The sequence below is a fragment of the Triturus cristatus genome, chromosome 9 (assembly GCF_964204655.1).
Source record: "Triturus cristatus chromosome 9, aTriCri1.1, whole genome shotgun sequence".
NCBI lineage: Eukaryota > Metazoa > Chordata > Amphibia > Caudata > Salamandridae > Triturus > Triturus cristatus.
The window spans coordinates 782,549,882-782,577,267 of NC_140592.1; the positions used below are offsets into that span (position 1 = coordinate 782,549,882).

General features: G+C 48.1%; 1 protein-coding gene across 10 annotated transcripts in view; it reads left to right on the top strand.

The window, feature by feature from the left end:
* PCNX4 (pecanex 4) overlaps positions 1-27,386 on the top strand; it is a 401,845-nt gene that overhangs the window by 73,323 nt on the left and 301,136 nt on the right. For all 10 annotated transcript variants that reach the window (XM_085626158.1, XM_085626159.1, XM_085626163.1 and 7 more), the window contains exon 6: positions 10,577-10,683. In XM_085626158.1, the coding sequence (XP_085482284.1) occupies positions 10,577-10,683 (107 nt within the window). The remainder of the gene's footprint in view (positions 1-10,576; positions 10,684-27,386) is intronic.

The window sequence follows — 27,386 nt, forward strand, 5'->3', positions numbered from 1 at the left end:
TCCCATGGCCGAACACATGAAAAGTTGGTAAAAAGGTTTATAGATCTGACCTAAGTGTTGGGTAGAAGATGAATAGCTATGACCTGGAAACTGCAGTAGAACCCAGGGTCCAGGGTCCAGACCTGCAGGATGGATGTCGACAAGTGGACAAGGGCCAAGGAGAGGGCGCTGGTTAGAGAAGAGTGGTGCGGGTCCACCCTGTATCAGATTTATGGACTGAGGTGTTGGTAACATGGGAGCACCCGGAGAATGGTCCCACTAGCATGCGGGCCAGCGACATGAACCTGACCAAGTCCTTTCTTTGTACAGGGTCACCCTGTTTGCCTGTTTTTTTTTTTGTTCACTATATTTACCCACTCCCTGTTATATAATATGCAATTCAATTCTCTTTGAAAGCTGTATTTTACTTGTTGTAGTGTTTACATACCACCCTTCGTAAAAAGCAAGGGGATATTACCAGAGAACAGAACTGGTGTAAACTGCTAGTAACAATCTGACATGATCAAACCAGTGTTAATAGTCGAAAAGAGGCCTGTGAAATGGTTTATTATTTAATGAAACATCGCTGTAACTTGTTAAAATGTAAAATGCCAATAAAAAGAACTTTAAAAAAAAACAAAGAAGGCCTCGCCCACTGGTATCAATGGGCGCTATAGCTGGTCTGCAGAGGCTGTCAATTTAATTTTCTCAGGTAATCTTGAGCCTAGTGTAGCCGGGAGGATTTCTAACTCGCATCTTATTAGATTCTGTTCTATTTCAGCGGATGTGGTCTTTTATTTCCTTACTTAAGTGACCGCAGTAGACTGTACTGATAGTTAAATTCCCCTAATTCATTTTTAAGGGCATGTTTTGGTTAATGAGGCAAATGTGGCCAAACACCATTTGAAATATATCTATTTCAGCTTATTAAGGTAACCACGCTCTAGTCTTGAGTTCTATATTAAGGGCTGTGTCTATAATGTGGTGTGGTCACAAGTGGGATTTAATACATATTTCGGAAGTGAGAGACGTGGACTAAAGATGAAGTGGTAACCTTCGCAGCACTGCAGAAAGACTCCGCTTGCACAAGCTGACACTTTTAGATACTTACAAATTAGCCATGCCCGAAAAACAGCGATACCGGAGGGTGGCCCGCTACCTGAAGCATCCCCACTTGAGGACAGATTACTGTTGGACCCTATGCCTAAGAAAGCTATCTCACTAACATACAAAAAACTGCTTGACAATCGACCAGACCTACTGATACGTTTAAGCAACAATGGGAGATAGATTTGGGTGACCTAGAGGACGATGATTGGCGAGATGCACTTCCCTCACCCCGGGAAATTGCTATTCCCATAAGACTTAGACTATTTCAGCTCAAAACCCTGCACCGAGTCTACCCATCAGCCATAGTCCTGGCTAAAATGAGGAGGGATGACACACATTGCTTACGAAATTGCTCCCATGAGGGAATTTTCTTTCACACGATATGGGAATGCGCAGTCATTCAAACATACTGGGCAGCGGTCCGATAAAAAATGGAAAGTGCGGGGGGGAAAAACTCAACACCACCCCGAAACTCTGTTTGTTAAACATATGGGAAGCCACCGACCTAATACAAACTGAAAAATCATGGGCACCATCGGGATGGGCTCTCGCAAAACAGAATATAGCTAAAAACTGGGGAATAGGGGAACCACCACTAGTAAAAGGCTGGGTGGCGTACATGGACAGGGCTATGATAGCAGAGAAATACATCTTTAAAAACAGGCGATGCCCCAAAAAATGCGATCGGAAATGGGCGGCATGGAATGCATACAGAGACGATATCTACTTGTCCCCAGCGGCGGAGCTAGACAGGAGGGAGGCAAGGTTGGTAGACTTGCCAAATGAAAAGGGGTAGGCACACACTATTGGAAATGTCTCAAATTGTAAAAGTAAACATATGGAATGCCAATGTTGTAACCCACCAATGTCAAGCTATTAACTGTTTAGCTGTGTGTCGTTTGCTGTTTTGTTCAATAAAGAGTTTTAAAAAAAAAACCAATGCGGTGTGGTCCTGAAACTGGGATTGTTTTCTGGAACACTTGTCTGAAGGAGCCCGTTATGCTTCTTTTCCTAATCTCCTGTCCTAGGCTGTCCAACGATGGTATTTTGGATGGGAAACTTGATATTTCTTATACAAACAGGGTTTATTCCTGAAATTGGCAGCATCTAACAACAAGATAGTGTTTTAGGGGAGTTTGCTTAAAAATCCCAGAGTTTGAGGTTAGAGGTTTGAAAGAGTACAAAGGTGTGACCAGAGTGAGCCGGACTCCTCACGCTCCATTGAATTCTCCCACTGAGGTTAGGTTGGTGCAGTGCATTCTGCCAAAAATGTTGTTTAATAAGGCTTTTCTGGTAGGGGATCTATAGGAAAGTAGGATCTGCTTTCATGATTACCCCCACTTTTTTCCTGGTGTGCTGCTGTTTCTGACCTGTCTGACTGGGATCCTTCTAATCCGGACCCCAGTCTCTGTGCTTTCTCCCATAAATTGGTTATAGTGAGTACTTGGGTACATCCCAGATTGGCTACTGGTATGCCATTTTAAGTCCCTTGTATATGGTACTGAGGTACCCAGGACCTAGGTACACCAGGGGTTTGCCATGGGCTGAAGCATGTGTTAAATCACCCATGGGACGCCACGCAAACACTGACTACAGGCCTGCCATTGCAGCCAATGTAAGCTGGTGCTAACACCACTTACGAAAGATATAGGTTTCCCTATATCTGAGGACACTACGCTTAAACTCTATAAATCACCCCTAAGGCAGGCCTTTTCGATCCTAAAAGCAGTGTGCTCGGTTCTGTGTGAGGGGGCCCCTGCATGAGCAGGACACCCCTACAACCTTCAGATCCCATTCTCCTGGGTGGTAAGGGCATCAGCCATTTCGATATATGGAGTTGCCATGCGTCATTACGCGATGGCTAACTCTAATCTGGCTGTAACGAACCCTTGGTGTCAAACATGTTGGAATCATACCCCCACACTGTAGCCGGTGTTGGAGGTATGATTCCATGCACTGTAAATCTCCTCCGGGAGGCCCTCGGTGCTCCTGGTACCAGTCTTTGAGAACCGGACAGCAAGCTACGGCTGCTGCCGACCATAGACCTGATTCTGCCCTCCTGCTGCTGAGACAAGATCGAGCAGCGGAAGGTAGGACAATAGATATCCTGTCTGAGGGAGGTGTGACCACCCCCAGACAGGGTTTAGTGTATTGGGGCAGAGTGGGGGCGATGGCCACCGCCACTGAAACTGCTTGAAGGGCACACTTGGATGCTCCAATTCAAACCAGTCCAGGGAGCTGTTGGCTCCCGTTCTGGTGCCAAACTGGACAAAGGACATGGGAGTATCCTCCCAATGTCCAGCCCCTCTGGGATGGACCCCTGAATCATCCCAACCCTTTCCTTAGGGTACGTAAGGCTTACCTGTGGGTAGGTCCCTAGATTTGTGGTGGGATTTAATTCAGATCTAACTCTGTTTAAGTGGGGCCTGCTCCAACTCCCCTGCGCTTAGTGAGTCTCTTGGACCTTGCTGGTCCCAACTTAGTACCTTTTTTGTTTCCCACATTGTTTGCAGTTGCCAAAGCTTGTTGGTACTCCCAACGGACACCGACCCCTCAACTCTCGACATCCGACGTGGGACAGCTCGTGATCGGCTCCTGATTCTCCACAGCTTCGCCTGGTCCACACAGCTGCAGCTGCAAGGTCACTGTTAACTCTCCTGCAACACTTGACATCGGTAGGCATTTGTCTTCCGGGCCTCCAGGTCACTCTTGGGTGGCATAGACTCTGTCCCCTCTGCTTACAGTTACTTCTCCTCCTGAATCCACATTTGGGTTCCACTGGATGCTTCCACCTTCAACAGCGGCATCTTCCTGAAGTCCTCCATTAAGTTTGACGGCGGTTTCCGACGTCACTTCACACCTGTGCACCCTGTTTCCCTGATGTAGGTATCCTGGTTCCTAGGGTATCCACGGGTTGGATGGCTCTCCAAACTTCTGCCTTTCCTGGGGTCTCTTCAGGGTCCACTGAGAAGGGTCCTTGTTCTCTAAAATTGCATCCGCGACTTACCCATTGACTTCAACCGAGCACGCAGTCGTGTTCCCACTCTGCACACGGCCTCTGTTGGGTTCCTGGTTGCTTACCTTGGGCAGTTCCTGAGGTCCCCAGCACTTCTATGTCTTCTGGGTATAGTCTTGATTTGGTTCGTGGGTCGCAATACATTATTTTATTATATGGTTTGGTCCCCGCGGGTGACCACTGTGTATATCGTGCTACTTACCAGTTTCTTCGCAAAGTATTGTGTGCCTTGTGTATATCTCCAGGTAGGAGATATTTGTATGTTAGTGAGTACTTTATAAAAAATATTTATTTTTATAAATACACTGGGTGGTTCTTTTTCATTTAATCTATTTCATTAAGATTACGTTCTGTAAAACAAGCTGCTTTACACTCCTTCTGGACTAAGCCTGAAGTCCGCTTTCCACAGCGACCAATTAGAGAGATTTCTAATGTTGTCTAAGACCACTAAAATCACCATAAGGGTTGTCTGGATTAGTGCAAGGTGCTACACATAAATAAGTGAGCACCATATACTAGGCCAGCCTCTCACAGGAGCTTATTTGGAAACTGAGCTGGTGTGGTGTTAAAAAAACAAAAACAAAAAAAACCCAATGGATTAAAACCAGATCTCCTGACTGGGGGTGAATTTTTGCATTGTTCAGCATTCCCTTCATCATATGTTCTTTTTACTTTTGTCGCCTTAAGTGGGAAGGGTATGCCCAGAAGTGGCTCACTGTGCCACTGAATTCAAGCTAGCCTGGCTGATGAGGGGTGATACCCCGTAACCTGTGCCAGGGTGCTTGTTTACAGTCCAGGGAGGACCTAGCTTGTTAGTTTGGGCTGGACTGGTCCCATGGGTAGCAGGGTCAAGACTGATTTGCATATGCAGGGTCCAAACTGCGGTGGCGTGGTGGGCAAAAAAAACAATGGATTAAACACAGATTAGTTGACTGGGGGTGAATGTTTGCATTGTTTAGCATTCCTCCCATCATCTGTTCTTTTTGCATTTTGCATAAGACACGTCAGAACAAATATTTTTTTTAAAGGAAGATTTGTTTAAAAACATTGATCAGATCTTATTGATGCTGGTAAGCAAGATTTGAAAAAACCCTAAAGCTTTCTTATTAATAACCTTTCTTGTTATGTTATTGGGGATGCAAATCTAAGAGTCCCAAATCGTATTCAGTGTGTTCCTCCTTTTTAATATGTTACTCAGACTTACAATGATGGTAAGAAATTGCGTACTGGATGCTACATGACTCTTAGTTGAGACTAAAGACAATTTGTTTTTGTTTGCTGATGTTGCCTTAGTATTTTCACAACAATGTAGCTGCAGCAGCACGTTTTGGGCATTAGTTTGGCTGCTGTCAGTTAGCAATAAAAGAATCAATCATAATGCTTGTGCTGTGTCCTAAATAAAAATACAGATGTTGCACTGTGATAGCAGGAAAATTCTACCTTTTAAATTAGTGGGTGGCTACATTTAGCCATCTTATGTCATAGCTTAAGGTAGCCCTCTCGACCCAGGGAATAGTGGAAAGAAAATGGTTTTGGGCTTCAGCTTGTCATTGATGCACTGGCTTGGTAAGAAATACCCCACTCTCAGGTGAGACTCTTGGAGTTCGATTAGCAGTTAATCTTTTAGTTATTCAGCATCATAGAGATAGTATATCCAACCATCCCGTTTATCTAAAGGCAGGGGGGTGGGCGGGAGGGGGGGGGTATAACTGACACAAGGTGGGGGGGTAAGGGGGGTAACCCAGACAGCAGGGGGAGGGTGACCGGGGGTAACAGACAGCAGGGGGCGTGCTGGCAGGGGGCAACACAGACAGCAGGGGGAGGGTGGGTGGGGGTAACAGACAGGGGGAGGGCTGGCAGGGGGCAACACAGACCTCAGGGGGAGGGTGGTTGGGGGTAACACAGACAGCAGGGGGGGTGGTCGGGGGTAACACAGACAGCAGGGGAGGGCGGGCGGGGGTAACAGACAGCAGGGAGAGGGCGATAAGGGGTAACATAGGCAGCAGGCGTGAGCGGTCGGGGGTAACAGACAGGGAGAGGGCGGGTTGGGGGTAACACAGACAGCAGGGGGAGGGCGGGCGGGGGTAACATAGACAGCAGAGGGGAGCTGGCAGGGGGCAACACAGACGGCAGGGGGAGGGTGGGCGGGGGCAACACAGTCTGGGAGGGCTTGCAGGGGGCAACACAGACAGCAGGGGAGGGTGGTCAGGGGTAACACAGCAGTGGCGGGCGGGGGGTAACACAGGCAGCAGGGGGGCTGGCTGGAGGCAACAGACAGCAGGGGGAGGGTGGGTGGGGGTAACAGACGGGGGAGAGCTGGCAGGGGGCAACACAGACAGCAGGGGGAGGGTGGTTGGGGGGGTAACAGACAGCAGGGGGGGTAACAGACAGCAGGGGGAGGGTGATCGGTGGTAACACAGACAGTAGGGTGAGGGTGGGCGGGGGTAACACAGCAGTGGGTGGGGGTAACATAGACAGCAGGGGGAGGGCTGGCAGGGGGTAACAGACAGCAGGACGAGGGTGGGTGGGGGTATCAAAGACAGCAGGGGGAGGGTGGTCGGGGTAACAGACAACAGGGGGAGGACGGGCAGGGGGGGTAACAGACAGCAGGGGGAGGGTGATCGGGGGTAACACAGACAGGGGAGGGTGGTCGGGGGTAACAGACAGCAGGGGGAGGGTGGTCGGGAGTCAGACAGACAGCAGGGGGAGGGTGGGCAGGGGGTAACAGACAGCAGGGAGAGGGCGATAAGGGGTAACATAGGCAGCAGGCGTGAGCGGTCGGGGGTAACAGACAGGGAGAGGGCGGGTTGGGGGTAACACAGACAGCAGGGGGAGGGCGGGCGGGGGTAACATAGACAGCAGAGGGGAGCTGGCAGGGGGGTAACACAGACAGCAGGGGAGGGCGGGCGGGGGTAACAGACAGCAGGGAGAGGGCGATAAGGGGTAACATAGGCAGCAGGCGTGAGCGGTCGGGGGTAACAGAAAGGGAGAGGGCGGGTTGGGGGTAACACAGACAGCAGGGGGAGGGCGGGCGGGGGTAACAGACAGCAGAGGGGAGCTGGCAGGGGGCAACACAGACGGCAGGGGGAGGGTGGGCGGGGGCAACACAGTCGGGGAGGGCTTGCAGGGGGCAACACAGACAGCAGGGGAGGGTGGTCAGGGGTAACACAGCAGTGGCGGGCGGGGGGTAACACAGGCAGCAGGGGGGCTGGCTGGAGGCAACACAGACAGCAGGGGGAGGGTGGGTGGGGGTAACAGACGGGGGAGGGCTGGCAGGGGGCAACACAGACAGCAGGGGGAGGGTGGTTGGGGGGGTAACACAGACAGCAGGGGGAGGGTGATCGGTGGTAACACAGACAGTAGGGTGAGGGTGGGCGGGGGTAACACAGCAGAGGGTGGGTGGGGGTAACATAGACAGCAGGGGAGGGCTGGCAGGGGGTAACAGACAGCAGGACGAGGGTGGGTGGGGGTATCAAAGACAGCAGGGGGAGGGTGGTCGGGGTAACAGACAACAGGGGGAGGACGGGCAGGGGGGTAACAGACAGCAGGGGGAGGGTGATCGGGGGTAACACAGACAGGGGAGGGTGGTCGGGGGTAACAGACAGCAGGGGGAGGGTGGTCGGGAGTCAGACAGACAGCAGGGGGAGGGTGGGCAGGGGGTAACAGACAGCAGGGGGAGGGCAGGTGGGAGTAACATAGACAGCAGGGGGCTGGCAATGGGCAACACAGCCAGCAGGGAGAGGGTGGTCGGGGGTAACAGCCAGCAGGGAGAGGGCGGGGGTAACACAGACACCAGGAGAAGGGCTGGCAGGGGGCAACACAGACTGCAGGGGGAGAGCTGGCAGGGGGCAACACAGACCGCAGGGGGAGGGTGTTCGGGGGTAACAGACAGCAGGGGGAGGTTGGGGGTGCAACACAGACAGGAGGGGGAGAACTGGCAGGGGGCAACACAGACAGCGGGGGAGGGCTGGCAGGGGGCAACAGACAGCAGGGGAGGGTTTTCGGGAGGTAACAGACAGCAGGGGGAGGGTGGTTGGGGGTAACACAGACTGGGGCAGGCGGGGGTAATACAGGCAGCAGGGGAGGGCTGGCAGGAGGCAACACAGACAGCCGTGGGAGGGCGGGCGGGGGTAACACAGACAGCAGGGGGAGGGCAGTCGGGGAGGTAACACAGACAGCAGAGGGAGGGCGGTCGGGGGGTTGCAGACAGCAGCGGGAGGGCAGTCGGAGGGTAATACAGACAGCGGGGGGAAGGCGATAGGGGGGTAACACAGACCGCAGGGGGAGGGTGGGCAGGGGTAACACAGACAGCAGGGGGAGGGCAGTCGGAGGGTAATACAGACAGCCGGGGGAAGGCGATGGGGGTATAACGGACAGCAGGGGAAGGGTGGGCAGGGGTAACACAGACAGCAGGGGGAGGGCTGGCAGGGGGCAACAGACAGGGGGAGAGGGTGTTCGAGGGGTAACACAGACTGCAGAGGGAGGGCTGTCGGGGGAGTAACACAGACAGTAGGGGGGAGGGCGGTCGGAGGGTAATACAGACAGCATGGGGAAGGCGATAGGGGTAACACAGACCGCAGGGGGAGGGTGGGCAGGGGTTACGCAGACAGCAGGGGGAGGGCTGGCAGGGGGCAACAGACAGGGGGAGGGTGGTCGAGGGGTAACAGACTGCAGAGGGAGGGCTGTTGGGGGAGTAACACAGACAGTAGGGGGGAGGGCGGTTGGAGGGTAATACAGACAGCAGGGGGAAGGCGATAGGGGGTAACACAGACCGCAGGGGGAGGGTGGTCGGAGGGTAATACAGACAGCAGGGGGAAGGCGATAGGGGGTAACAAAGACAGCAGGGGAGGGTGGGCAGGGGTAACTGACAGCAGGGGGAGGGCGGTCGGAGGGTAATACAGACAGCAGGGGGAAGGTGATGAGGGTAACATAGACGGCAGGGGGAGGGTGATCGGGGGTAAAACAGCCAGCAGGGGAAGGGTGGTCGGGGGTAACAGCCAGCAGGGAGAGGGCGGGGGGTAACACAGACAGCAGGGGGAGGGTGGGCGGGGGTAACGCAGACAGCAGGGGGAGCGTGGTCGGGGGGGCAACACAGACAGCAGGGAGAGGGCTGGCAGGAGGCAACACAGACAGCAGGGGGAGGGCTGACGGGGCAACAGACAGCAGGGGGAGGGCTGGCTGGGGGCAACACAGACAGCAGGGGGAGGGTGGTCGGGGGGCAACACAGACAGCAGGGGGAGCGTGGTCGGGGGTCAACACAGACAGCAGGGGGAGCGTGGTCGGGGGTCAACACAGACAGCAGGGGGAGCGTGGTCGGGGGTCCACACAGACAGCAGGGGGAGCGTGGTCGGGGGTAGCACAGACAGCAGGGAGAGGGCTGGCAGGAGGCAACACAGACAGCAGGGGAGGGCGGTCGGGGGGTAACACAGACAGGGGGAGTGTGGTTGAAGGGTAATAAAGACAGCAGGGGGAAGGCGATGGGGGGTAACACAGACAGCAGGGAGAGGGCTGGCAGGGGGCAACAGACAGCAGGGGGAGGGTGGTCGGGGAAAACACAGACAGCAGGGGGAGCGTGGTCGGGGTCAACACAGACAGCAGGGGGAGCGTGGTCGGGGGTAACAGACAGCAGGGGGAAGGCGATGGGGGTAACAGACAGGAGGGGGAGGGCGGTCGGAGGGTAACAGACAGCAGGGGGAGGGTGGGGGGGCAACACAGACCCGAGTGGGAGGGTGGGCAGGGGGTTAACACAGACAACCCCTCCCTTGTTCGCCGTACCCGCCCTCCCCGTCCGTGCAAACCCTCCACTCGCCCTCCCTCGTCCCCGCTGCCGCCGCCCAACCTCCATTGTTCATGGAGTTGCCTGGCACTCCATTTGTCCGTACTGACAACTCTCACAACTTGAAAATCTGATGCATTATAAAAGATACTTTAAATTTGTTATCTGCTCCTTCTTAAATGCCTTTCTAATTAATTATACGTTTTCTGGAAACTAAGGACCTAGGTTGAATATGTACCACCCTTTTTATTTTATTTTTTATTTTTTACTCTTCTGCCAATTGCATTACTAAGCTGTACATTAAGGATAATAGAAATGATAAACCCTATTTCTAAAATAATTTCAGAACAGAATACACTGAAAAGTGACATCCTGGCAACAGAAAATGCATATTGACACGTCACTTTTACAGTCTAAAAAAGTACGTTGAAAATATTTCAATTATGTCCAACAAAAATCAATATTATCATAATTGTTTTGAAAGAACACTTCACGTATTAGGCACACAATTCAGTAGCTAACTGAAGTATATAAATAAACATTTAAGGCACTTCAAATGTGTTTTAACATACTGATTATTTAGAAAGCTGAAGGCCAGCCAGGCTAATTTCTAAATAAGTTTTCAGAGAAATCATTTTTTGTTGAAAATGTGAATTGTGAGCTAATTACATTGTGGCATTGTTTTACCATTTTAGTGTCTCCGTTTGCAATGATAGCGTATCTCTCCCTGGACAGTTCCCTGATGTCAGCAAATCTCCCCTCGGTGTCAATCTGCATCGGATTTACAAGAGCATTTAGAACAGTAAGTATTTATGTGAGCTACTTGTGTTTCTTGTATTTGCCTGTGGTCTAAAGATGTTGGCAGAACTAAGAATATAAACGTAACGAAAAACAGGAGAACACTATTTGTTCAATAATTACATAAACGACAATCCTGTGCAGCAGACAAGAGTAGTTTGTAAATGTGACAGAAAATTTCATTCAGTACACAAGCCAAAGTCTGATTTGCGGCCTTTTCGCTAATTGAACTGGGCTACTGTACAGTATGTTAATTCTAGAATCTTCGTTTCAACTGTCTATGGTATTGGTCTACACGTATTTTTCCTTCACTGTTGTCAAATGGCCATTAACGGCAGTCCCACAAGAATTCCTGTCTAGTGGTTGACTGGTATGCGTTAGAAGCAACAGTTAATTAACAAAATCCATCCAGTAAGTAAGATTTTCTCCACTCTGATTTCATATTTATTCGCTCTCGCTGCTGTGACATTACTTGGATTGGTAGGGTTTGGGCTTCCTTCAGCAAATACAGTTATGCCTTCTTTTGCTTACTCCCTCATATGTCACAAAAATAAAATTGTTTGACTTGCCTCCATTTCTACTATCTCACAGTGTCACCATGGAGGCTTGTGTCACCGACACGATCTGTAACAGCTGATAAACAATCTCCTTTAGAGCACCCTTCACTGGTTTCCACAACTCTGCCACCCTGGCCTAGTCTGTGAGCGTATTATCAATTTTAGTGTTTGTTATTCTGATATAGACTTTTAGCTGCAGATTCCTTACCTTTGAATTTCCCAGGCGTCAGACTGGATCCGGAAACGTTTTGTGTGAGCCCTGATTTTTTTATCTCCAGTGCCAATATTTAAAACCTTTCTCTCATAGGATTGGGTCCAGTACAACATAGCTTTCATGTCTGATCTACATGACTTGCACAAGTCTCAGTGGAAGAATTAATTAGTTTATCAGGAGCCAGGTTTGTCACCCTAGTAAACCAAATTTCCTCATGTGGCCTCTTTAAGGAGGGGGATGGGGGCGTAGGTAAGCTAACCAGCATGGCGGACGCACATCTCTAGTGATCTGATAGCCTGCCCGACAATCCCAACCCATTCGGCCTGGTGGCGAGACAGAGAAACTTCCCAGTGATGCGGAAAACTTTCTAACTCACATCCCCATCTCCCTGCTGAGTTGGGAGTGAATCTGATTGTAGGAGGATGGCTTAGTATATGGTGCTCACTTATGTAAGTGTAGCACTCTGCACTAATCCATACAACCCTTATGGTGATTTTAGTGGTCTTAGACAACCTTAGAAAGCCCTCTAAGTGGTAGTTGTGGAGAGCAGCCTTCAGGCTTTTTCCAGGAGTGTAAAGCAGCTTGTTTTACCAGCACTTAATCTTATGGTATGAGTTAAGTGAAAAAGAACCACACAGTGTAGTTATACATTTTTTTTATTTAATATTAACACGGACTAATACAATGCATCTCCTACCCGGAGATATAAACACATTACACATAATACTTAGTCAATAGAATACGTAAATAGCGCAGAATACACAGTGGTCTCGAGGGAGAGACCAAACCAGATACTAAAATAGTGGAATGCGAACCATGACTTATGTCAGGACTGGACCCAGAAGATGTAGAAGAGTCAAGGACCTAAGGAACCACCCAAGGTGAGTATCTAGGAACCCCACGGCGGACGTGTGCAGAGTGGGAACACGTGTACATACTCGAAGTCTACAGGTAATTTTTAAGAAGGACCTTCCCAGTGGACCCTGAAGAAATCCCGTGGAAGATGGGAGGGTTGAAGAGTCGTCCCCCCCCCCCCCCCACTCATGTATACCCCAGGAACCAGGATGCCTACACCAGGGAAGCCGGGTACATAGGTGCGAAGTGACGTCGGACATCTCCGCAGCCCACAATAGAGAACTTCAGGAAAGTTGCCGCTGGCAAAGAAGGTGAAAGAGTTCAGTGGAACCCAAAGGTGGATTCAAGATGAGCGGTACCTGCAAGCAGAAAGGGACAGTGTCTATGCCACTCAGGAGTGACCAGGAGGCACGAGACACGAATGCCCACAGATGTTGGAAATGCAGGAGAGTTTGACGGTGCCCTTGAAGTTGCAGCTGTACAGACCAGGCGATGCTGTAGAAGACCAGGAGCCATTTACGAGCTTTCCCAAGTCTGATGTCGAGAGTCAGGAAGTCCGTGTCCGACCGGAGCACCAACAAGCCTTTGCAGCGGCAACTTAGTCGAAAAAGGTGCAGTGTCGAGACCAGCAAGGTACAAGTGACTCACCATGAGCAGGTAAGTCAGAGCAGGCCTCGAGCAAGCAGGGTAGTCCCCTGAAACCAAAGAATGAGGGTCTTCTTTGGCTTCAGTAGACTACCCTGCTTGCTCGGGGCCCACAGGATGGAGGCACAGGAGTCGCAAGAGGACATCGAGCAGCTTGCCAATGGATTAAGGTCCACTCTGCAAAGGATGCGATGCAGATGAAGATCTTGGCTGCAGGAGATGCTTGAGGCTGGAGCTTTTTGGAGCCTAAAGATCTCTGGAGGAGAGAGTCAATGAGCCTTGGCAACGACAAGATGACGCACTCCACAGGGGTACTGCTCCAGCCGTTCTGACTAGGAATACAGACCTGCAACTTGCTAGGAAGATAGTACAGGCCTCGAGGGAGTTGCAGAACCACCACCTGTGTTACTGAACCTTTTGTAGTCTGTAAGAGCTCGGGAACAGCAGACCGGTCAGCTTGGTTGCAGTGCCTGCTGGTGCTGGAAAGTAACTCCTTCACTCCAAGGGATATGCCTTCGGGTGTCTTGGATGTCCACAGGCCTTGTGAAGAACCTGTATGGAGCACAGGCACAGACCTTGCAGCAAACTTGCATGACGATGAGACCATTAGCAGCAGGAGTCTTCCCAGTTGCAGTCTTGGTTCCCAAAGCGAAGTCCAGCGATGCCCAGAGTGCTCAGACGGTTGAAGTGGTGTTGGAACTGAATCTTGTCCCACGACGAATCTAGGGACCCACCCACAGGTAAGCCCTTAAGTACCCAAAGGAAAGGGTTGGGAAGATTCAGGGGTCCTTCCCACAGGAGGGGCTGGACAGTGATGATATTCCCATTCCTTTGTCCAGTTTCATGCCAGAGCTGGAGCCAACAGCTCCCTGAACTATTTGAATTGGAGTATACAAGGAGGGCACCAAATGTACCCTTTAAGTAGTCTCAGTGGCACTGGCAAGTGCCCCCACCCTGTCCCAATACACCAAGTCCTGTGCTAGCACCAGCTTACGTAGGCTACAACGGCAGGCCTGTAGTCACAATTTGTGTGGTCTCTCATGGGTAGAATAATACATTCTTCAGTCCATGGGAGACCCCTGATGTACCTATGCCCCGGTACCTTAGTACCATATACTAGGGACTTACAAGGGTACACCAGTAGCCAATCTGGAGTGTACCCAAGTACTCGCCATGTCCAATTTAGGCAAGAAGCACAGAGACTGTGGTCCTGATTAGCAGGATCCCAGTCAGACTTATCAGTAAAACATAATGACACCAGCAAAAAGTTAGGGTGACCATGAAGGCAGATCCTACTTTCCTGCACCCCTCTAAATGTAAGGAGATGAGACTAACCTTGCCCAGTTGAGTCTTCATTTTCTAAGTGGAAATATCTGGAGAGTCCATCTGCATGGTTACTCCCAGGCCTGTGTTCCACTGAAAAGTCCATCCCCTGTAGGGAAAACCACCTCAAAAGCTTGGAGTTTTCACCCTTCATTTCTTTAATCCATAAGAGGGGCTTATGGTCTATCTGAACAAGAAAGTGAGTACCAAACTGGTATGGTCTCAACTTATTCAACGCCCGGACCACAGCAAAGGCCTCCCTCTGTATAACTGACCAACGTTTCTCCCTGGGGGGTCAGTCTTCTGCTTATAAAAGCTACCAGTTGGTCCTGGCACTCTGCATTCATTTGTAAAAGAACAGCTCCTACCCCTATCTCAGATGCATATGTCTGGATAATGAAAGTTTTGGAATAGTCGGGACTCTCGCAGAATGGGAGCAGTGCACATGGCCTGCTTCAGGTCATCCGATTCCTTTTGACAGCTTACTGTCCACTGAACTTTCTTAGGTATTCTTTTGGAGGTAAGATCATTAAGGGGAGTCGCAATGTACCCATATCCCTTAACAAACCTACGGTAGTACCCTGTCAGGCCCAAGAAAGCTCTGACCTGAGTCCGGGTAGTGGGAGCAACCCAGTCCAGAATGGTCTGGATTTTGTTCTCCAATAGCTGATCTTGGCCTCCTCCTGCCAGGTGCCCCAAGTATACAAACTGGCAATTGGCCTTGATATTGAGGTCTGCCTTCTGCAGGGCCTCCAGAACATGCCTGAGGTGGACCAGGTGATTCTCCCAGGTGGAGCTAAAGACCGCATTATAATCTAGATATGCTGCACCATAGGCTTCCAGACCTGTTTGGACTTTGTTCACCAACCTCTGAAAGGTGGCGGGTGCTTTTTTCAGACCAAAGGGCATCACAATAAATTGATAATGCCCACTGAGGGTTGAAATGCAGTTTTTGGATTGGCATCTTCAGCTAGTCTGATTTGCCAGTAGCCTGCAGTTATGTCAAATGTACTCCGATATTTGGCTGAGGCGAAAGTGTCCATAAGCTTATCCGCCCTAGGAATAGGATGGGCTTAAGTCATAGTGACTGCATTGAGCCCTCTGTAGTCCACACAAAACATCATCTCTTTTTCCACCCTTGGTGTGAGGTTTTAACACAAGGACTACTGGACTAGCCGTGGGGCTATCTGAAGGCTCGATGACCCCCAATTCCATCATCTTTTGGACCGTACTGGTTCGATGGAGTGTTTAGAATTGGGGCAGGAAGAAATTGTGCTCAAGCAAGTATGCAATGGAGTCAGAGATGTAATAAATGAATACGGTGCCACAAGGTCAGGGGAAATAAACTCAAGCAAAAAACAACCCTTGCGAGTGTAGGTCAGGACCCACACTATAAATTTAGAACCAAGTCCTGTGCACACATTTTAGAGCATAGGTTTCAGTGTAAAAAACAATTTTCAAAGTACTTTGCGTTCAGAAATTATGAAGGTCGACATCAGGAGTATCTTAAATAAGATTCTTTTATAACAAGTATTTTAGGTCAATACAGAAAGAAAACCAAATGATAATTCCAACCCGGTATTGGCACGGGTTCATCAAACAGAAGACGCAGGTTTCTTATGAGATGGATAAAATGGGAAGCCAAATGTGTCGCTCTTCCCTGGTGTTTTAAAGTAAAAACAAAACGCAAACGAGCGGACGCGTATGTCCATGTTGCAGGGAGACCTCCGCTTCCTGGTTCGTCGGGCGAAAGTAGAAATGACGCAGGTTATTAAATAAAGGGATAGAAGGGGAAGGCAAAATGTCGCTCTTCCCCTGTGTTTTCGAGTTCCACCGAAAACACAAAAAGACGGACATGTAAGTCCGTGCGGTCGGGAGACCTAAGCTCCCTGGTTTGGACGGGTGATGCTGAAGTCTCGTATGTGTTTTGTTTTTACTTTAAAACACCGGGGAAGAGCGACACATTTACCTTCCCATTTTATCCATCTCATAAGAAACCCGCGTCTTCCGTTTGATGAAGCCATGCCAATACCGGGTTGGAATTATCACCGGTACTGCGACTCCCGCACCACGGTTTGTCTTTCCTTACAGCCCTGAAGAGTCACAAGTTAACTTATTCATGACGCAACACGTGTCGGCTGGTTTTCTTTCTGTATTGACCTAAAATACTTGTTATAAAAGAATCTTATTTAAGATACTCCGGATGTCGACCTTCATAATTTCTGAACGCAAAGTACTTTGAAAATTGTTTTTTACACTGAAACCTATGCTCTAAAATGTGTGCACAGGACTTGGTTCTATATCTTTTGGACCTTGGTCCTGATGCAGTCTCTGACATGGTCAGCCTGTCTGTAAATTTTGTTCTTTACTGGCAGACGGTCACCTGTGTCCACTTCATGGGTATGCCAGGTGGTATGACTGGGTTTCAGAGAAAACATGTGCTTGTACTGATTGAGCACCCTTATCAATCAGCTTGTTGCTGGTCAGCGAGGCTTCCTGTCAAGGCTATTTAACAGACCCATCCACAGGGTTCTGTGAGAGGAAGATCCGGGACAGAGGCACTCTCTTCCTCCTGTCCCTCAACATTGGCCATGAGCAAGCTCATATAACCTTGTCCACAAAAGACTTTAGGTGGTTCATATGAAGTACCCTGTGGGGACTTCTTGGAGTGCCTAGGTCCACCAGGTAGGTGGCTTCACCTTTCTTTTCAAGGATTGTTTGGGGGCACTCAATTTTTCTTGGAGAGCTGCTGGGGCCACAGGCTGCAGTACCCACACTTTCTGGCCAGGCTGGTAAACAGTCAGGACAGCCTTTTGTTCATGCAAAGCTTTCTGAAGCTCCTGGCTGGCCTCAAGGTTTTTGCTCCCCATCATCATATACTCAGCCATGCGTGAACGCAGGCCAAGTACATAGTTGACAATGTCCTGTTTGAGAGGTTGCTCCCAGCCCTCCTTAACTAGACCCGATGGACCCCTAACTGTATGTCCAAACAGAAGTTCAAATGGGCTGTAGCCCACCCCTTCTGAGGGACCTCTCTGTAGGCAAAGAGAAGGCAGGGTAATAAGACATCCCATTTTCACCGTAGCTTTTCTGGGAGTCCCATGATCATACCCTTTGGGTCTTTTTGAACCTTTCAACAGGCCCATTGCACTGTGGATGGTAGAGTGTGGTAAACTTATAGTTTACACCACACTCTTTCCACATTGCAGTGATATAACTAGCCATGATGTTTGTACCTCTGTCTGACTGGACCTCCTTAGGAAACCGCACTCTAGAAAAGGCTCCCAGAAGGGACCTAGCTACCACAGGAGCTGTAGTGGTACTACGTGGAATAGCTTCTGGATACCTTGTGGCATGGTTCACCTCCACTAGGATGTAACTGTGTCAAGATGCTGTTGGAGGGTTCAATGGACCGACAATGTCTTTCCCTACTTTCTCAAAGGGAACCCCAACCAATGGAAGTGGAATTAAGGGGGCCTTTGTCGTGCCACCTTCTTTACCACAAGCTTGGCAAGTGACACAGGAGTGACAAAACACCTTGGTGTCTTCAGACATGTGGGGCCCTTGAAAATGAGGGACAAGCCTGTCTAAAGTCTTGCTTTGCCCAAGATGTCCTGCAAAGGGAATGTCATGTGATAGGAACAGAAGAAAACCCTTTATTTCTGAGGTATAACCAACCTCCGGGTGGCACCAGGCTTGGGGTCTCTACTCTCAGAAAACAGGAGTCCAGCTTCCCAATAGATCTTATGGGACCCTCTGACTTTCCCTGCCTCCTCAGCAGCAGCTTGCTGTCTGAGTTGTTCAAGAGGGGGGCAGGATTTCTGCTCCAGACTCAAGTTTGCCCTGGAAGGGCCCCCGTGCCCCCAAGAACTCTGCCATGTCAGGTCCCAGTTTCTCTAGGTCAGTTCCTCCACAGGGGCTAGAGTCATCTCCCTCAGGAGACTGATCCTCACTGGGAGTCTGGGAGGAGGATAACTCCTTACTCTACCTGGTCCTTCTCTTAGGAGCTAGCTGGTCTATTTTTCCAGGATCCAGAGCTCCCTTAGGGCCTTATGTAGGTGGGCTGGCATTTACCACTTCATAAATACCGAATCATACCGATTCGGTATTTATGAAGTGGTAAATGTAATGTAGGTAATGAGTCGGTAATTATTACCGAATCGGAAAAATTCGGTAATTACCGAATCGGTATTTACTGATTCGGTAATGAGGCATACCTTCCCATTGATGGGAAGGTATGCCTCATTACCGAATCGGTAAATACCGATTCGGTAATGGGGGAGCACATGCAAGGGTGGCAGGGTGTCACATTGACACCCTGTTGCACCCCTGATTCGGCCATGTGTGCACATGTGGCGCACATACATGCCCTAAGGGCATGTATGTCTGCCACATTGCACACTTAAACGTGCACAAAAATGCTTTTTGTCACCTATTCGTCATTTACCACCAACCTTTAGTTGGTGGTAAATAACGAATCCCCACACCCACCACACACTCCCCCTACATCTCATTTCATGATTCGGTATTTACCGAATCGGTAATTTTACCGATTCGGTAATTTTACCGAATCATGAAATTCTCCCCCTACATCTCAAAAGCCAAAATACCGGTCGGTAACGGTATAATTACCGAAAATCGGCCGTTACCGACCGGTATTTGGCTTCCTACATGAGGCCCTTAGTGCTTAACTGTTGGCCTGAGCCCTAGTAACATCAAATGCACTGGCAGAGATTCACATCATCTCTGCATATGTGCTGAACTCCACTTCAGACCAGGCTGAAGTTTCAAAACCATTGCCCAACACACAGTCAACAGGTAGGTCTGGGAAAACAACAACTCTTTTAGGGCCAGTTACCCCTTCCCAGGTGAGATTTACAACTGCCAAGGAATAATCAGTCCTGACATTGCTTGCATTGGTCACTTGGTAAAGTTGACCAAGTATGATTTGGTCAGGAGACACAAGTTTCTCTGTCACCATGTTGACACTGGCCCGTCTCCCTGTATGCCACAGCTTCCTGGCCATTAATCAGAGGCTGTTGCCTGTACTTGCCCAAGTTAGTGGGGACTTACTAGTAAACTGGCACGTTACATGCCTCTGTCACAGGCATGGACAGTCTTAGTGGAAGTCCTGACTAGGACAGAACCCACTTTACAACCCAAGGTAAACCCTACTAATCCCTTGGGGGCACTACTAGTACTTGTACTGGTGCTAGGGGCGCTAGTTGCCTTATGGGCATTCATTAGTAGTAGGTTCTTTGGTGTTGGCTGTTGAGCAATTGGGATCTCTTGCTCTGTGGCCTTTCTCCTTACACAGATAACACCAAGGTTTCTTGCCAGAAGAAAAGGAGTTTTGGGACCCACCCTCAAGAATAAGATTTTTGGGACCTTGTGAAGACTACTTTTTGTCTTTACCCTCGTCCCCATCCTTCTCTTGGGCCTTAGAAGAATCTTGCTTCTTCTGGTCACCTCCATCACCATTGTTTTTCTGCTTCACCCCTGTATGGACCCATCTGTCTGCCTTCTTTCCCAATTCTTAGGGAGAGGTTAGATCAGAGTCCACCAGATACTGGTGTAGCTGCTGATTTAGACAATTATTAATTATGTGCTTTGCTCCCTCATCAATACATTGTACAATCCCTCATAGTCATGCACATTACTTCCGTGAAGCCAGTCTTCCAGAGCCTTTATTGCACTATCTACAAAGTCAACCCAGTCTTGGGTGTGTGCCTTCTGTGTGTCCCTGAATTTGAATCTGTACTGTTTGGTGTTAAACCAAATTCATCTAGGAGGGCACTCTCCAAGACTGTATAGTTGTCAACATCTTCCCTCTTGACAGTGAGAGGTTTGTTCCTGCCTTTGCTAGCAAAGGAGAGCCACAGGATAGCTGCACACTGCCCTTGAGGGACCTTCTGTACTTTATAGGCCCTCTCTAAGGCAGTGATCCATTTATGGATATCACCCCCCTCTTGGTAAGGAGAGACTATCCTGTTTAGGTTAGTAGTATCAACAGATTGCTCCATGACCCTAGAGACACTAGAGCTGCCACCATGGGACTCTAGTCCCAAATGCTTCCCATCCCTCTGTACTTCCAAGGTTCCCTCATCAAGGGCCATCTGCTCTTGCTTGATTCTGAGCTTGGTTCTCTCAAGCTTAAGCAGGTGGTATTCCCTCTCTAAGGAATCCTCCCTCATACCAGAGATGGAGGACCCTTTGAAGTTATTAGATGCATTGGATTTAACAGAGGGGGATCTAGACCCCCACCCCCTTCATTCTCTGCACCCTATCGGGAGGAATAAAGGGAAACCTACCTCTAGGGACACCCTCTGTACTATCTGTACTATTCCCTGGGGGGTCAGTTCACCAGTGTGGAGTCATCAGACTCCTGGTCATGCTCCGAATTTGTGTCACTGGGGTGAACAAATCTTCTGGAGCTACCCCACCCACATTGTTCCGCCCTTCCAACCCACCAGATTTCTGGAGGTCATCCTGCTGCAGCTGCTCTAAGAGTTGCTGAGTTTTAGGGTGACTACCGGTCTTCAACTTCCTGGATGCAGCCAGGGTCCTAAGTTTCTGGAACGCAAGAGAACTGTATCTTTAAGATTGAGACCCACTGGCTTCCCCAACTAAAGCCATGGTAAACTAGGTGTAGTGTGGTGTTGCACCTACCTACCTTAGTGTAAACTAAACTTTAAAAGGATTGTAGAAAGGGTTGTGCTAGACCCTCAACTAGCAATCCAAAATGTTCAGTAGAATTTACTACTTTACAAAAAGTATATATGAGCCTAATGCTAGTGATAGTGTTTCATCTCGCCACACCTAGATTAGCTGGTAAAACAGTGCAGGCTTAAATCCCAACTGCTGCACACCACTGTAGGAGGCTGGATAAGTATATGGTGCACACTAATTTAAGGGAAGCACCTTGCACTGATCCAGACAACCCTTATGGTGGTTTTAGTGGTCTTAGACAACCTCGAAAGATCTCCAAGTGGTAGCTGTGGAGAACAGCCTTCAGGCTTAGTCCAGAAGGAGTGTTCAGTAGCTAGTTTTACCAGAGCTAATCATGTAGTGTAGGTTAAACGAAAAAGAACCACACTCACTAGCACAATGGTATATATCCTACCAGGAGATATCAACACAAATGCACAAAAAAACTTCAGTTGCAACAGGTAAGTAAGCACAATACACAGTGGTCTCCAGGGGGAGACCAAACCATACACTAAGGAAGTGGAATGCTTACTGGGGCCAAAGTCGGGACTTGGACCAGGAGACTCGGATGAGCTGGGGACCCAAGGAACCACTCAAGGCAAGTACCCAGGAACCCCGCATAGGCTGTGTGCAGAGGGGAGAAACAGACATGTACTCAATAGAAGTCAACGGGAAAATCGTGGTTGCAGTTTTGAAGAAGGACACTTCCCAGTGGACCCTGAAGAAACCCCATGGAAGACAGAAGGTTGGAGAGTCACCTCACCCATGTATACCCCAGGAACCCGGATACCTACACCAGGGAATCCGGGTGCATAGATGCGAAGTGACGTCATAAACCGCCATATATCACAATGGAGGACTTCAGTAAAGATGCCGCCGGTGAAGACTGCAAGAGTCCGGTGGAATCTAAGGTTTGATTTTTAAAATTTTTTTTTATTTTATCCTCATTTGCCTCTTGAAAAAGACCAGATTCCATTTGCACACCTAACTGAGAGTAACCATGCCCCTCTGTGCTTGTGTGCTGGAAAAACCGGAAGAGGGAGGGGAGGAAAGTGTGATCCGCTCCGAGACTTTATGGCCCAGATTTTCCTGGAGCGTCACAACCCACCTCCACCTTCCCGCTATCGCTCCACTGCATTCCCCCAAGCGCCTGAGCACCGATTGGGAAGCATAAATGGAGAAAGACCAGGATAGCTGGACGAAGCTTAGCAGGCGTAATCATTGGATATTAATATTCGTTTTGTTGCTCACACCACTCCAAAGCAGGAGACCAAAAATTATGATTCTTAAAAGCTCTCGTATCTAACCCAGCCACATATTTAATAGAGGGCACCCAGTCAGAGAACTTGGGAGGAGATGTAGATATCCATTGCTTACAGATCTCTCTGCGTGGTATAAAAAACAGCTTGGATTTACTTTCTGTGACTTCTTCAGAGGAATCAACACAACCAAAGATAACCGACAGGACGCTTACCTTGATATCAGTGTCTAGCATCTTGGACAATGCCCTACTCGCGTTATTCCAGAATGACTGGATCTCAGGACAATCCAGGAACATATGTACATTGTCTTCTTTCAGACTCCCGCACTTAGGGCATGCCACATCACCTCCTCTTCCAAACCTTGACAGCCTCTGTGGTGTCCAATAGGCTCTATGGATGGAGAAAAGGTGATTTATTCTTAAATGCGCAGATTTAACTATTTTAAAAAGCATAGACATTGATACTTACCACTTATTTTCCAACGAGGGCCCCGGCAAGCATCTTCCCCATAACTCTGTTGGTAGAGTGAAAGTTCCATCCTCCAACTCAACCATCAGCCAATAGGTCAAAGCCAGCTCTTTTTTGATGGTTGCCTCTTCCATAAATGTATCTTCCAGATCATTCTGTTTTCCTATCACCGTAGTAGGATCTTGACACCAGCTTTGTATTTGGATATACTTGAATTTGGATACTTGTTGGTTCGACAGCTGATTACAAATATCCCAGCTTATTAATTGTGCTTCAGGCAAAATGTGATTCCATCTAGTTAGGCCTGCCTCTTTCAATGGTCTGGCTAGGGTATCTTTTGCCCAACCCGGTGAGCCTGGTGAGTCCCAGATGGGAGCCATGGAACTGTAATATGGTATCTTTAGAGCCTTTCTGACCCTGTACCAGGTCTCTGCTAGGCCTTTCAAAATCTTCAGCCTGACTGTCTTAAAGTATTTAGGGTCAGCGTATTTGAACAAAAAACCCTGGCTGGCTCCAGACTCCTGTCTTGACATAGCATCTAACAATCTCCCAAGTTCCGATGTTGTAGGAGTGTTAAACAGCATTTTTCCATTTTTTAATAGGAATGCCCATGAATAAAATAGTAAATCTGGCAAAGCTAAGCCACCTTTATCTACCCTCCGTCTCAGTTTCTTCCAGGCTATTCTTGGGCCTCTGCTTGACCAAATAAAACGACTTATTTGGCCTTGCAGTTTTTTAAGTGCTTCTCTTTCAAATGGAAGGGGGATGGCATCAAACAGGAAAGATAATTTTGGGAGAACCATCATTTGTATTAAATTGACTCGGCCTAGCAAGGTAAGCTGAAGATGTGCCCAGATTTTTAAAAGCCCATTAATCTTTCTTTGCCTTCTCGAGGTTCATTTTTGTTAGTTTAGAAATGTCTTGTGGGATCAAGACTCCCAGATATCTCATTACCTCCTTTTGAACACCTTCCCCCACTTCTAGATTCCAGGACATAATTTCGGTCTTACTTCTATTTACATCATAACCCGATGCTTTCCCAAAATCCTTTGTTAATGCATTAATACAACCTATAGTTTTATGCAGATTAGTTGTATAGATGAGAATATAATCTGCATAAAGGCCCAGTTTCTTATTCCAGCCTTGGAAGTGCAAAGGTATGATCTCAGAATCTTTCCTAATTCTTCTGGCCAGGGGCTCTATATACAGATTGAACAGGAGCGGCGATAGGGGACACCCCTGCCTCGTACCTCTGCTGATAAAAACTGGGTCTGTCAAGGAACCATTAATTAGCAATCTGGCTTTTGGCAAACTATATATAGCTTCCAATATTCTACAGAACTTTAGACCCAGATTTGCTGATCTTGCCGCTGCTTGTAGAAAGACCCAATTAACTCGGTCAAAAGCTTTAGTGGCATCTAAAGCAATTACCGCTAGTGGAAGCGCATAGGTAGATGCAAGGTCTATTGAGCCTATCAATGAGTGAGGTAATGCCTTTAGGTATCTTCCACAGATAAAGCCTTTTTGGTCTGTATGGATCAGCTCTGTCACAGGACCGTTCAACCTATCGGCCAATATCTTAGTGAAAAGCTTGTAGTCACAATTTAATAAAGAGATTGGCCGATATGAGTCACAGTTTGTTGGATTTTTTCCGGACTTCAGGATCAAGGAGATATTCGCCTCATTCCATGAAACTGGCATTTCGGTGCCGTTGATAAAAAGATCATTAAAGATTTCTAAAAGGAAGGGTATTAGTATATTCGCCAAAACTTTATAAACCTCAGAGGGTAACCCAAATGGGCCCGGGGCTTTGGCCTTCTTTCCTTGTCTTAATGCAAGCTCAACTTCCCCTTCCTTTATCTCCTGATTCAAAAGCCTGGATTTATCGGCTGTAATCTTTGAACCTTGGGATAGCCATACTTGAACCTCTTCCTGCGTGGGTTTTAGATCTGCTTGGTACACCTTGCTATAGTATTTGTGAAAAACTTGTTCAATCTCCTCGTTGTTAGTAATGAGGGCACCTGTACAGTCACTTTTGATCTGGTCAATCCTATTCCTCACCTGTTCTTTTTTTAGCTTTCCAAGCCAGCAGTTTACTACAGCCTTCACTATATTCAAAGTGAGCTAATTTGCTGGCTTCCCATTTTTTTCTGACTCTATCCTGTAAAATTGTTGACATTTTAGATTTTTCTCTCGGCACCTCTTGGAAAAAAGTTCCCCGGGCTTCTTCCTCCATCTTAGGGTCAGAGAGGTCTTTCTCTAGGGACCGAACCTTTTCCTCGATTGTTGACACCTCTTTATGATAGTTACGCCTTTTCTCAGCCGATAGTGTCCCAGATGTGGCTGAACCCTTATTAAACAGGAAGAACTCTTCTGTTTCTCTAGTGAGTGTGGCGACAATATCATCATCCTGTAAAATCGTGCGATCTAAGATCCATCTAGATTGGGAAACTTTCTCGTATAACTCTAAATGTATAACCACTGCCGAATGATCTGACAAATGGGCACCCACTTGTTCGACCTTTTGGATCCACTTAGTTAAATTATTATCGGTGAGGAAATAGTCTATCCTTGACTGATGTCTGTATTTATGGTTATAAAATGTAAAACCTTTTTTTTTGTTTCCGACCTTCAGCCTCCAGATGTCCCGAAGCCCCAGCTGAATCATAATTTGTTTGATGAACATTGACATTTTTGGGTTTACACAGGCTCTACTACGAGAGGTCCTATCTAGAGTATGATCCAAGACCGCATTAAAATCACCGGCCATAATGATTGGGTCAGAGGAATCCACCAATTCTGCTACTAGATCCCCAAAGGGGAGACATCCTCATTATTGGGGCCATAATATCCCACTAGCGTGAAAAGGTAGCCTAAAACCTTTGTCTTAACCACTAACCATCTACCTACTTTATCTGAAATATGGGCGCCGAACACCACTTGCGACCCTCTTTTGGCAAGAATCGCCACCCCTTTTGTGACAGCCGACTGAGATGAACAGGCTACTTCAGAGATCCAACTTTGGCTTCTAAAGAGGTCCAAACCCTCCTTTTCTGATAGGTGGGTCTCTCGCAATATAATGATCTGGGCTGGGCAGTCTCTTAAGTATTGTAAAATTTTATATCTCCTCCCTCGTACCCTAAGGCCATTTACATTCCATGACAGAACTCTTATTAAGAACTTACTTCTCCCAGTCATCCCTTTTAGAAGTTTTTAAAGCCGCACAAAGGTAAAAATAAGTAATAGGTGTTAAGACTATTTCAGAGGCTCTAGAGGATCTTTTTTTTTTTTTTTTTTTCTTTTTTCCCACTGCTCCCCACCCTGTGTCCCCTCCCGCCCTCCCACCCCATGGAAACCCCCCCCCCCCTACTTCTACATGGCTCAAGGCCATATGAGTGCACCCCCCCCCCCTTGAAGCGTCCACGGTAAAAAAAATGTAGTGTCATTCCTAATTAAGCACCTGAATAAGTTTGCCTACAAAGTATTTTTCTAGTTATTTAATTGATTGGTTAAGCCCCTTTTTTTTCACCTTAATTTCTAATTAGCAAAATAATTCACCTTTCCCCTTTTTTTTTTTTTGTTGATAGTGTGGTGCTATATCAAAGTTAATGGCTTAAACTGAAAGGGAGGAAAAGGCTAACTACCTGACTGGAAACCTTTAATAGTCATCCAACTTATCCACAGAATAGAAAATATGCATTTTATTGTTCAGCATAACCTTTAAATAGGCTGGAAACCTTAACTGAACTGAGGCGCCCAAGCGTTTTAAGCTCTCGATCCTTTGCCCCATTTCCCATTGCCTGTTAGAGGTGGTGACAGAGACATCCGATCTTATCTCATATCTGGCCCCATCTTCCTCAATTGATTTCACCCCCAGAGCTTTGGAGAGGATTTTCTCTTTTAACAAATAAGTTAGAAAGTTTAATAAGATTTTCCTAGGCGTGGACCTATTTGTATTGAGTCTGAAGGGGTCTCTATGAACACGTTGTATATCTTTTGCTAATTCCTCTTCTGACTCTTCTAACTGGAGCTTATTCTTGATAAGTTTTACAACATATGATGTATTATCGTCGCCTTCTCTGCCTTCAGGCACCTTCAGGATTTTAAGATTGTTTCATCTCTGGAAATTTTCTAACCTCTCAACTCTGTCCATACTCTCTTTTTCTACTATCTTTAGTTCGACAATTTTGGCACAATTCGCCTGGACCGTCTCCCTAAGTTCCTTGACCTCTCCCTCCAATGATGATGTTCTACCACTGAGATCATCTATCTTCCTCTCCATAACCTCGCAGGCCTTTTTTTTATCTCAAACTGGTTAGACTCTGATATTTCAAATCTATTCTTGATTTCGGCTGCTAAACCTGCTAGAAGTGCTCCCACTGATAGGTCTTCTTTATCTAACAATTTGGGGGTTTGATCGAGTTTTGTCCCTAAATTTTCTGAGTTGTTACTGGAGTTTGTTTCTGACATGCCTACTCCATTTTCCATCCGGTCTAGAGAGTCTGGGAAGGCTTCAGGGGATGTAATCTGCCTCGCAGTATCCCTCACCAGAGAATTGTTTGAACCTGCCATAGTGTTTTCACCCAGAATTAATACTTTAGGCAGAACTCTAAAATAGGTTTTAAGAGAGGGGGTGATTTTCACTTTAGGGTCCAGAAAGCTATTTTTTAGGGAT